The sequence below is a fragment of the Sparus aurata genome, chromosome 24, assembly GCF_900880675.1.
Source record: "Sparus aurata chromosome 24, fSpaAur1.1, whole genome shotgun sequence".
Lineage (NCBI taxonomy): Eukaryota > Metazoa > Chordata > Actinopteri > Spariformes > Sparidae > Sparus > Sparus aurata.
Window position 1 is genome coordinate 21377758 of NC_044210.1, and position 12812 is coordinate 21390569.

General features: G+C 41.0%; 1 protein-coding gene across 1 annotated transcript; it reads left to right on the forward strand.

Moving 5' to 3' along the window:
• The first annotated feature begins 4829 nt into the window (after positions 1-4829).
• LOC115576628 (protein NLRC3-like) lies at positions 4830-11107 on the forward strand. Its single transcript, XM_030409190.1, has 4 exons — positions 4830-4998; positions 6927-7043; positions 7216-7504; positions 9176-11107. The coding sequence occupies exons 2-4, from the start codon at positions 6999-7001 to the stop codon at positions 11071-11073; spliced, it is 2232 nt and encodes a 743-aa protein (XP_030265050.1). The 5' UTR covers positions 4830-4998; positions 6927-6998; the 3' UTR covers positions 11074-11107.
• Positions 11108-12812: the final 1705 nt, after the last annotated feature.

Genomic DNA, 12812 nt, shown 5'->3' on the forward strand with positions numbered 1-12812 from the left:
GATACAGAAAATACATACCAACTTTATCTAGAAAAAGGTGTTGTCCTGAAGGATCCACAAACAGGTGTGTTGCATCTGCTGAAAAAAGAAAATATACAACAGAAATAGTGTCAAAACTGATCATGAGCATTTTATTCATTTTATGAAATTATCAAATATCTTGCAGTGCATGTAATCCTGATTGACATCTCATAAACTTCAGAGCTGATAAACAAACAAGAAGTTCATTGTATTCTCTTACAGATGCTGGCTGCAAGCAAAAATGACTTCTGCACACAAGAGATGAAACGTGTGTACAGAAATCATTTTTGCTTCACTGTCCACTCCTTTCCTTTCCAGCATTAGTTTGATATCTTCAGTACAAGACTCTGCTCTAAACTCAGTTTCATCGCTTGTGTTATGTGTTCTTAGTTTCTCTTCAAGAGATAAAAGGGCAGGACTAGCCCTGTAAGACCCAACTATAGAAAAACCTAAAAAAAAAAAATTTGACCTTTCAGATGTTGTTGTAGGAGGCCTCTGCAGAAATGAAAGATTTTTTTTTTTTTTTTTAAATGTATGTATGGTTTTAGAGAAATGTTGTAATTTTGCAACGTTGGGCTTAGTTGGGAGCAGAACAATTCAGAACAACTAAGGGTTCATTTGCAGGGTTGGTAGCTTACTTAGCCCCATAAAGGTATATAACATTAATAATAATCACACATTCATATTTTTATGAAGATTTAAAAAAAAAAAACAACATTTTTCTACTTTTTCTAGTGACTTCTTCGTTCCCTTTTTTCTTTTCATGGCTGACTTTCATTCATAGTGAAGGTCCCAGAAACAGTTCTTGTCCTCTGAAAAGCAAAAGTGAACATCACACTTGCTGCATTGCGTGTTAGTTTATTCTTTAATGCAGTGTCTGCAGCTTCCTCTCCCTGTCTTCACTGGGAAATGCGTAACTAAGTCCTTGCGTACATCTAATGGGAGATGTGCACTTCTCTTGGATGGTCTCTTTCTGAGGAGTCAGATGACTTCCTGATGTCACTGTTGCTGGGCTCCCTTTGCCTGAAGATGGTCGTCCTCTCTTTGGAGTTTGGAGCGCAGTGTTCACCAGGATGAGAGAGGATGCTAGCTGTGCCTGAAATTGTCTCCTGTTCATTGTCTCTTTGCTAGACATCTTGAGAGAGGATGATGGTGTGCCAGAAGATGTACATGGACCAGCTACAGGATTTGATGGGGGACCTCTGTTTGGTGTAAATGAGTCCAACAAATCCATAACTCCCATGTGCTTGTTGTTGACACCAACAATGTAAGGCCTCTCAACTTCAGTGTAGGTTCGGCTGGCTTTGTCCCAGCGTTGAATCTTCTGCACAGGTTCAGGTCCAGCAAAGGATGCCACAAGTGTGATGGCCCTGTTGTCAGACCATTTGATAGCACAGATGTTGTGATTCCCCTCCACTCTGATGTCATCGCTTCCTCTCCCCTTTTTCTTCAAGCTCTTCTCGTCTTCAAGGTCACAGTTGGGCAGGCGCACCTGCCTGGCTGTTCCCACGTAATGAATTCCCCAATGTTTTCCAGGCAGACAATACTGTCTGCTTATTGTTAGTTGCTTTGGACAAAAGCATCTGCTAAATGTCCTAAATGTAAATGTAAATGGCTTAGCCTATGCTGTCTACTTATTATGCTAAAAGAAATGTGCATCCCAATCACCAGCCATTAAGTCACACAATACTGCCTTGACATGACAATACTGCTTGTAATGCCCTCTAATTATCATACTAAAAGGAAAACATGCATACCCCCACTTACATCCACACATCCACATTCAGGAAAATGTTCACCTTTCCCAGAACTGAATTGTCTGTTGATATCGTCTTTGTGGACAAAGTCATGGAATTTTAAGTCAGTATGATCAAATGAACTAAATTTGTTAAAGATAAAACTTTTGACCAGAACACAACACAAGGGTAGTATGTATACTTTCCATGTATAAAAACACACTCTGTTTCAGGCAGTGGTGTAGTGGAGGGGAACACAACCTGTTTGTTCCCACTGCAACAAGCCTGCTATTTTGACTACCACACTCACCCAACGTTGTAATATTGCAACCAATGGATAACAAGCTCTAAATAAAATTTGATGAATCTATTCTACAAAAACTACATATGTACATGTTCTAGACATTGTAATAACAAAAACAAAAACAAAATTAACTTACTTGAATCTGATGAATTTAGTCCAATGAAACAAAGTAATGTTTTCCGAAGGAAACCATGAGAGGTTGTGTGAGTTCATGGCCATGAGGCGGGACTTATAAACACATTTACCATCCTATAGCATTGTGAGTCTGAACAATAGGACCCAATGACTATGTAAATAGTGGTAAAAAACAAGATAAAATATAACAGATTGTTTTTTTAGGATGGCTAAAGGTAACATTGTAATATTTCAACAGTGGGTCTAGTCTAGAACCATTCACTTTAAAAATATTTAAAAAACGAAGAACATTATCATTTTACAAACCTGAAACAGCATCTGGAGGACTGGCTGATGCTGATGCAGCTGAAGTGGATAGCAGCTGATCGGTATGGCAAAATACACAGTTACACACACACATACACACACACACACACACACACACACACACACAGTCAGTGACTCGTGTTTATATTTTATCAATTTTACCTTTACTTCAGATTTTTATCATGTAGCGTTAATGTTGTTGATATTCACCTTTATTGCATATGCTAACTGTTATTACAACTGACGCTAATGAAAAGCATCTAGCAAAAACTATGACTTTATCAGTCAGTTACTTGTCACACACCGAGTGTTAATCTAAAAATTCACATACCTGAAACATCTGTTCCAGCGTTGGTGTTGCTGGTGGGTCGTTGCGCCGCCACTGAGAAAAAAATTCTCATATCCATCATCTTCTACGTGTAGCTACATCCATCTAAAAGATCTCGATTTGAACTCACGGATCAACACAGGAAAAAGAATCAGAGAGGAGGACACACTTCTTCTTGGCAGGGCAGGCTATGAATGCAGTTTACTTTCCCACTGCCGCTGCCTCTCTGTTGGACTCCGGTACTGCAGGAAGGCTACACTCAGACTCTGGTGCTGTCAGGGGAGGAAGACTGACATAAACCGCGTTGAGCTTTTTACCCCCTACTGTAAACATTCAGGGCTTTGGCAAAAACATCCGGGGCTTGAGCCCAAGTAGCCATCCCCTTACCCTGCCCCTGGTGTTGAACCTTCTTAGTGTTCTAAAAATAGCTATTTTGAAAGCGTTGAAAATTATCTTGCTCAAAAACAAAACTATGGTATATCTTAAAAGTGCCTCCTTCGTCGTAATTATGCTTTTACACGAAGGTTTGACTCATATTCAATCGCAAATAAAGCCTCGGTTGCATGTTGGCGAGAGTTTCACTTTAATGGGACCTTGCTGGTGGACCAGCTTCATCATGCTGGTCCACCAGCTAAACAAGCACCAAACCAGCACTAACCAGCATAGACCAGCATGGAAACCATGCTGGTCTATGCTGTTTTTTTCACCAGGGAGGAGAGACGATGAAAACACAACACACACTATAAAGTCAGAGCAGCCAATCAGGGTGCCTCCTGTAATACCCCGCCCAGTGTAGAATTAGAACAGCTGCTCTGATCTGATTGGACGAAGATGTTTTTTGGTTCTTGGACATTTTAACTCTATAAAATAAGAAAACGTCTGATTTACAGCTGTTAGGAGCATTTTGTGACAGGTGTTGATGATGAGTCCTGTCAATCAAACTTCATCACATCACCTTTCAGAAAATTCAGAACATAAAACGATCTTAAGGACTGACAGACGACATGGTTTAGAGACCATTTCAGAGACAAACATTTATATTTTTGTTGTGCAGTATTTAGAGTTTGTTTCGGGTGCCCTCAAATGGCCCCAAATCTTGCAGGTTTGAAGCTTGTGTTCAATAAACTTGGTGTTCTGTGACGACCTCACTGACTCTGTGTCCTGTACTGCACTTTCACAGGCAAACTTCACTCTTCCTATGTATGAAATAAGTTGTTGACAAATCCCATGCTGGTCACCAGCATCCCATCACCAACAGACCAATCTTCTTCATCATTTCTTAAATACATCAGTAATTAACTATTTAGCACGTTTATAAGCAGCAGTGAACCAGCATGTACTTTAAAAGCTTCAATACAAATCTGGATATTAATGAATCACCAACAATGAAGAAGACATAAACTCCATGTTGGGTTAAGTCATCAACACAACTCACTAAATGTCAAGAAAGGAAATATTTAGACTCTTATTTTCATTGTAAACAGAAAAATCCAACCATCTGAACTGAAGTTTGTGTCTCTGACTGAACTGAGATCAGTTTAATCTGCTCGTTAACTCGTCGTCAAACTCACTTCATTCAAACTGGACCTGAACTGAATCACAGTCACAAACACTAACATGTAACTTTACTGTGTGTTTGACGAGGTTCTAGTTAAAAACTCACAAAGTATCTGCAGCACAGCTGAAGGATTTTATAACACAAGTTGTTACCTGAATGTTTCTTCATGACAACTTGTGAGTTGTTGTGTAGTGACCTCATAGAAACTAACAGTCAGTTAAAGTGATGTTGCTCTGTAAAAGTCACTAAAGCTGCTTTGTTGAACCAAAGTAACAACAACTGAACATGTATTTGACCTTCACACTCTCATTAAACACACACGTCATCAGATTTCACTGATATGATTCATACGATGTGGTTAATGTCTAACTCTAACAGCCTCTTCAGCGGCACCGGTCCAAAGTCTCATTCACTGTGATGGTTGTGGTTCAGACAGTCGTGTCCGTGTGAACCTCCAGCTGAAGGTAATGTAACACATTTAAAATGTCTGACTTGTTAACAAACATCATCCTCCATGTTGAGAGGAGAACGGTGGAGGAAGAGCAGAGGTGGAGGTAGTTGGTCGTCAGTAGTTGATGTGGAGACAGCAGGAAGCAGCATTCAGAGGACGGTGAGCAGATGAAAGCTTTTCATTTGTAATGAAAGAATCAAAATGTAAGTGTGTCACTAAATGAGCTGTCAGAGCTGTGAACACTCCTCCAACAGGAAGTGTCGCCTCTTTCTGTCTCTGTCCACTGAAATGTGATCAATAATCAATCGACCTGTTTGTTGTCTTGTCATCAGATGTGGAGGGCAAAGAACATGAAACTCTCCCAGCCTCTCTCTCTTTGTTGAAACACTTCCTGAAACTATCACTCAAACACTAACTGAGAACAGGTTGTCGTTTCGTTTGAACTCCACAAAAGTTCTTTGTCATGAAAACTGATTCTTTCCATCCAAACTTTCCACACAGCTGTCATATAAATATGTGACAGCATCATTTAGACTCTGGTGTGATGGATTTAAACAGCAACATCTAAATACTTGTGTCTTCATGAGGTCATCATGTCACATATTCACCTGTATAAAACCTGAGCTGCTGTTTTATTGTCACAGTCACTGTAGGTTTGTTGTGTCTCTGAATAGGTTTAACTGTGATGGTACGTACAGTATAAAGACTGTTGTCATGTTGTTGTACAGTAACACAACACTGTGACCCTCCTCCGTGGAACATTGGATGCTTTTGTTTTTTTATCCATTTATTATACAGAAAGTTAAAAGTAACATGAAGTTACACGTAAGCGGGCCTGACTCAGTTTAGAAACTGGTTTCCTGCAGGTTCCTGTTCTGCAGAACATGGAACATAAACCATGTCATGTCACATTGAGACATAAACAGATTTACAGGACATTAGCATGGGCTAGACAGATAGAGACACATGGAAACAAACAGTACAGAGAGTGCAAACAATACATGAACAATGAGTGCAAGTGTTGAAGACGTAGTTTGTACTTATTTTTGAAATATGTGGTCGATGGTAAAGTTATGATGTGATGATGAATGTCATTCCAAATGCTGGCGTATGTATGCAAGAAGGATTTACGAGTTGTTTTTGTATGTGGGGACGGTCAGATTACCCAGAGGTAGATAGAGGTAGAGTCATTACTCATATATGGGTAATGACTCTGCAAACAAAATCTACCTCCGGGTACTAATAAAGGAACTTGAACTTTGAACTTGTACTTGAAGATTGTCAGGTCGGGTAAAAAGGTGGGAAACTAAGAGATTTAGGAGTTGAACCCAAACGCAGTAACATGTGGGAGGCAATATGGGGAAACAAAAAGCGAGCTTTAAAGTTGAATACAAAAACCAAAAGAAAACAAAACAGAGACAAAAGACAAAGTAGCAACTAAACAGCGAAACAACAAAGTGCAAAGAAAAATGGCAAAGTACAAATCCAAACCAAAGTTCAAAACAGAATGCAAAATGCAAAAATCCAAAAACACATACCAAAGGCAACTGGGAGAACAGGGACAGGAACGAGGCAGAGGAACGAGGCAGACGCAGACAGAGACATACAAAGATCGGACAAGGAGTGCGGGGGAGACACAGACTAAATACACAGACGCTGATGACAAGACGAGGAACAGGTGAGGAGAGAGAGGAGGGAGGAGGTCAGGTGTTGTAATGAGCAGGGGAAGGAGCACAGAGGAGAAACATGGAGGGAAACAAACTACAGACAGAGGGAGACAGAAGAAAACAACATAAGACACTTAAAGGACCAGAGACACAAGAGGGCATGGAAATCAAAAAATACAACACAAGACACAGAACCATGATAACAGAGCATAACACAAAGAACATGAATCTACAGTCATGACACAGATTGACCTTGTGAGGCGTACTGGTCTCATTTCATGTGTCGGGAGAAGTGCAGCAAGTGTTGGTGAAGTTTTGTTTGAATCTGAAAATAAAAAGTTATGATGTTGATAGTTTTCTTCACTTTTACTTGCGTTGATGTTAAAGTTGTGGTTTCATGTTTTCATCTTTCTTGTTCAGTGGTGTTTGCTGTCCTGAGACGACAGCTTCATTTCAAGAAGTAACAGCTGGTGGAACAGAAGCTGAAGGAAAATGGAACAGACTGTCAGCTGTTCACATCTGGAGACAGAAGGACATGTAAGCAGAGCATCACTTCAGTTACTTTCTGGTCCGGCCCACGCAGCAGCAGCAGGAGCTCTAACTGGCCAGACTCTACTGCTGTGTCGACCAATCAGAACTCCTGCTGATGCTCTGATATGTTCCTGTCACAGTTTTCTGTCAGGTTGATAACGCTGCCTTTTATTAGCAGGGAGCCACACTGAAGAAACTGGACCTCTTGAAAATTCTGAAAAAATTAAAAATCAAAGAATTTAAGGAGTTCAAATGGTATCTGGAGGATCGTGACTTCATGAAAAACTACGACTACAAATCCATCGCACCTGCCGACCTGGAGAATGCAGACAGGTTGGAAACAGTGGATCTGATGGTGAAAACCTATGAACTTCATGGAGCTGTGAAGGTGACCAAGGAGGTTCTGAGGGAGATACCCAGGATGGACCTGCTGCAGAACCTGTCAGCCAGCAGCTCAGAATCAGAAGGTCAGTCAGTTTTATATCTCTGTATTTCCTGAGAAAAGACAGCCGGTGGAAACTGGTGACACAATACTTGTGACGGAGCAGAGTCTCAGTAGAGAAGCTCATTGAATTCAGCACTGGTGTGATTTGGTTGTAGGCACGAGGCCGCAGGCCAAGTTCAGCAGATAATCACATCGATATAGAGGCTCTGAATAGTTTACTACAACATCTTACGATTATATGTTTAGTTTGAAATACAAAATTGGATTCAGATACAGTTTGTGAAACTACTGTAACAATCTCTTCAGTAAACACCATGTTCACAGGTTGCATAAAGTTAATGTATGTATTGGGAACAGAATTATTAGTAGTGTCTGTCTCAAAGTAACACAAAGTGCTTCAAACTATGAGAATAATTGTATCTAAAAATGAAGATGAATTGGTGAAGATCACACTCTAACTTATCATCTCTCCGAGAATAAACTACATAACTTACAGTATGTAACATGGCACATTTAAAAAAACAAATATGAAGTCAAACTGAAACAATATCACATGGTGTCTCTTTCTCTGTCAGTGTCAGTGGATGTTGAAGGTGCTGGAGGAGCTCCAGAGAACAGAGGAGCGTCCTCCTCTCAGACTGAAGGTAAAGCTGCTGTTGTCTCTGGTTTGTATGGAAGCCCTGAAGGACCAAGCGTAGTTTGATGGAGGTGAAAAATTTGACATTAGCTATTGTCTTAGTTATCAAGAGACTTCACAAAGAATGTGATAAATCTGTGATTTGGTTCAGAGAGTTCAGAGTTACAGTCTTTTGGGGGAATCAGTTCCTGTTTTCTCACTTAGCTGTCTATTTGGTGATGTTTGAATTCATGTCAGACAGAATGAATAATAACAGGATACTTTTGCTCAACTGTTGAATGTCTCTTGGATTGAATAACATGATGATGTCATTGACATCCAGGAATGAAGTCAAACTAAGCAGGGTTGTCAAGGCTTTGTGTGAAGGGAGACCCAGAGACCATAAAAGTATTAAAAGAAACAGCTATCAGGGCATAAAACTCTAAGTCTGACAATATCATAGCTGTGAATGCTAATAAAATGTTTGAATGGAAAATTGAAGTTTGGATTTGGGGAATGGTGACATCCTTTACATCTTAATGCTGATAATATTTTTGGATGTATTGCCCAGCTCCATGGAGTTCAAGTCAATGCTTTTTGTAAGTCCTAGCTTATTCTCTATTCGATGCCAGCAACGTGTTTGTAGTCGGGACAGGATCAACAAAACACAGTTTGTTTACAAATGATTAAATACTGTTTTTATTTACATTTATCAGCATCCCAACCTTTAAGAATCAAGCTTGTTATAAATTATCCGGAACCTGGAACTATGTCAGGCGCTTTGGGTGTCTTGCAAAGCGCCTGACAAATCAATTTTTTATTGTTATTATTGTTATTAATATCATTATTATTTTAATTATTATTATTATTATTATTATTATTATTATCTGATATTCTTTCATAATGAATGCTACAGATACCGTGAAGAGTGTGTGTAGAATCAGAGGCAGCAGCCTTCTCTGCTGTCAGAAGTTTGTTCAGATAAAACAAATATAAATACAAAACTGGCTCATCCGGGCACGGACTGCCAACTCTGATGATCTTTGTTGTGTGTTCATTCAGGAAGTAATTCTGCAGTTTGTCAGCGTAAACTTAAATCTAACCTTCAGAAGAAGTTCCAGTGTGTATTTGAGGGGATCGCTAAAGCAGGAAAAACAACCCTCCTGAATCAGATCTACACAGAGCTCTACATCACAGAGGGAGGGACTGCATCGGTCAATGATGAACATGAGGTCAGACAGATTGAAATGGCATCCAGGAAACCACACAGACCAGAAACAACAATCAGACAAGAAGACATCTTTAAACCCTCAACTGAAAGAGATGAACCAATCAGAACAGTGATGACACAGGGAGTGGCTGGCATCGGGAAAACAGTCTTAACACAGAAGTTCACGCTGGACTGGGCTGAAGACAAAGCCAACCAGGACATACAGTTCACATTTCCATTCACTTTCAGAGAGCTGAATCTGCTGAAAGGGAAAAAGTTCAGCTTCGTGGAACTTGTTCATTACTCCTTCACTGAGACCAAAGAAATCTGCAGTTTTGAAGAGCTCCAGGTTGTGTTCATCTTTGATGGTCTGGATGAGTGTCGACCTCCTCTGGACTTCAACAAGACTGAGATCCTGAGAGATGTTACAGTGTCCACCTCAGTGGATGTGCTGCTGACAAACCTCATCAAGGGAAACTTGCTTCCCTCTGCTCGCCTCTGGATAACCACACGACCTGCAGCAGCCAATCAGATTCCTCCTGAGTGTGTTGACATGGTGACAGAGGTCAGAGGGTTCACTGACCCACAGAAGGAGGAGTACTTCAGGAAGAGGTTCAGAAGTGAGGAGCAGGCCAGCAGAATCATCTCCCACATCAAGACATCACGAAGCCTCCACATCATGTGCCACATCCCAGTCTTCTGCTGGATCACTGCTACAGTTCTGGAGGATGTGTTGAAGACCAGAGAGGGAGGAGAACTGCCCAAGACCCTGACTGAGATGTACATCCACTTCCTGGTGGTTCAGTCCAAAGTGAAGAATGTCAAGTATGATGGAGAAGCTAAGACAGATTCACACTGGACTCCAGAGAGCAGGAAGATGATTGAGTCTCTGGGAAAACTGGCTTTTGATCAGCTGCAGAAAGGAAACCTGATCTTCTATGATTCAGACCTGACAGAGTGTGGCATCGATATCAGAGATGCTTCAGTGTACTCAGGAGTGTTCACACAGATCTTTAAAGAGGAGAGTGGACTGTACCAGAACAAGGTGTTCTGCTTCATCCATCTGAGTGTTCAGGAGTTTCTGGCTGCTCTTCATGTTCATCTGACGTTCATCAACTCCGGGGTCAATCTGCTGCCAGAAGAAAAAACAGCAGACCATCAATCTGCAGAGAAACGTCTCTACCTAGAAGAAAAAAAGTCAACATCCTGGTGGTCTAAACTATTCAGAGACAAACCTAACCCTACACCAACACATCTCATCAACTCCCACGAGTCTGTAGCAACAAAAAACAAAGTTGCATTGACACAGTACCTCCAGAGTGCTGTGGACCAGGCCTTACGGAGTCCAAATGGACACCTGGACTTGTTCCTCCGCTTCCTCCTGGGTCTTTCACTGCAGACCAATCAAACTCTCCTCCGAGGTCTGCAGACACAGACAGGAAATAGCTCACAGACAAATCAGGAAGCAGTCAAGTACATCAAGAATAAGTTTGAAGAGACTCTGTCTGCAGAGAGAAGCATCAATCTGTTCCACTGTCTGAATGAACTGAACGATCGTTCTCTAGTGGACCAGATCCAACAGTACCTAAGTTCAGGACGTCTCTCCACAGATCACTTGTCTCCTGCTCAGTGGTCAGCTTTGGTCTTCATCTTGCTGACATCAGAAAAAGATCTGGATGTGTTTGATCTGAAGAAATACTCTGCTTCAGAGGAGGCTCTTTTGAGGCTGCTGCCAGTGGTCAAAGTCTCCAAGAAAGTTCTGTAAGTGTGGAGAAGTTTCTTCAGGATGCAGTAATTGTGCTTGTATCGACCCAAATAGACAAATTATTGTCTTTTTCTGCTCATTATTCTGTATCCAGAGTCAGTGCGTTTACATGCACAGCTAAGACGGATTACAGCCATAGTTCGCCCATGCTACTCCATCAGACAACTGCAATTATCCAAGTATACATGCCGGTGTGAAAATCAAATTACTGGCAGAAGCATGTCATACTCGGTATGCTAGGTGGCGCTGTACATTTCAACCAGTGGTAATACAGCCAACTCTGGCTGACCTCCTTATGCCACAAGTTGCCTCGGCATTTGACAAAGATGCTGTGCGAAGAGCGAGGAGAAGCTACATCTTTGTACATTTCGTAAATGGTGTACGTGATAATTACACAAACAAGATGCACAGTGGCGCTCTTGCTTGCGGTTAGTTTGGAGGAAAGCCACCGCCGACATCGTCCTTCTACTTCCGGCTCATGGCCCCAGGAAAAAAGTCTCGAGCCTGTTCAGAACGCAAAATTCGATCCGATCAGATGGATCGTATACATGCAGGATTAATGCGACTATCAACCGAATAATCTACGTGTTTTAATCTATGAAAAATCAGATCCAGTGAGATTTTACTCAGACTAAGGTGTATACATGCATCTTAAAAATCCGATCATGGACCGACCCAGTAATTCGGTTTTCTTGAGTGTCATGTAAATGCACTGATTGAGTGGCTGTAACCTTTCAGAGAGAAGCTGTGAAGCTCTGTCCTCAGTTCTCAGACATCTACACACTTTAAATAGCTACTCTGATATGAGTTTTTGAAATGCAGATTATTTTGCTGGGTCAGAGGATTTCATTTGGGTTGCCAAATTAATTAGCAGACTTTCTTTCATAGTCTTTAATTTAAGATTTCTATATGCAGTACACGTTTCAGCCACCTGGGGAGCTTTTTTTTATCCAATGCTTGATGGGTCCTTCCTGTGGACTCCTACAATGGTGGGAGAAATGGAAATTAGGCCCAATTTTTTATTTACAACCATGAAAGCAGCAGGCCAAGAAACCCTGTGAAGTGACATGTTCCATCTGTCTATCAGTCGATCTCTGATCCATTTCAGTGCGATGGACAGCGTCACACTTAGACAGACATCCTGATTGAGTTCCTCATTTCACTGATTCACAGCAGAAACACCTGTGAGACTTACAGAGATCATGTGCCAGTATTTAGACACTAAGAGGCACTGAACCACATTCCAGCATAGTTAATGTGACATACACAAAACTCACAGCTTCAGGACACACTGAGTGACCTGACTGCTCTGTCTCTCTGTGAAAACTGTGTTTATTTGATCTCATTTATAATGTATTTGACAAATATATATGTTTTTGGTAAACACAGTAGTTATTTAACAAAGTATCTCTTTGAAATGTGTGTTTTCAAGACAATATAAGGAGATGTGGAAATGACACTGAAAACAGTTTGGAGTGTTTGAAACACTCAGTGCGTTTACATGACACTCAAGAAAACCGAATTACTGCGTTAGTCTGACTATGAACGGATTTTTAAGATGCATGTATACACCTTTGTCTGACTAAAATCGGACCGGATCGGATTTCTCATAGTCGAATTACACCACGTAGATTATTCGATTGAAAGTCGCATTACTCCTGCATGTATACGTTTCCAGCGGATCAGATTGGATTTTGCGTTCTGCGCAGGCGCGAGATTTTTCCCCGGGGCCGTGAGCC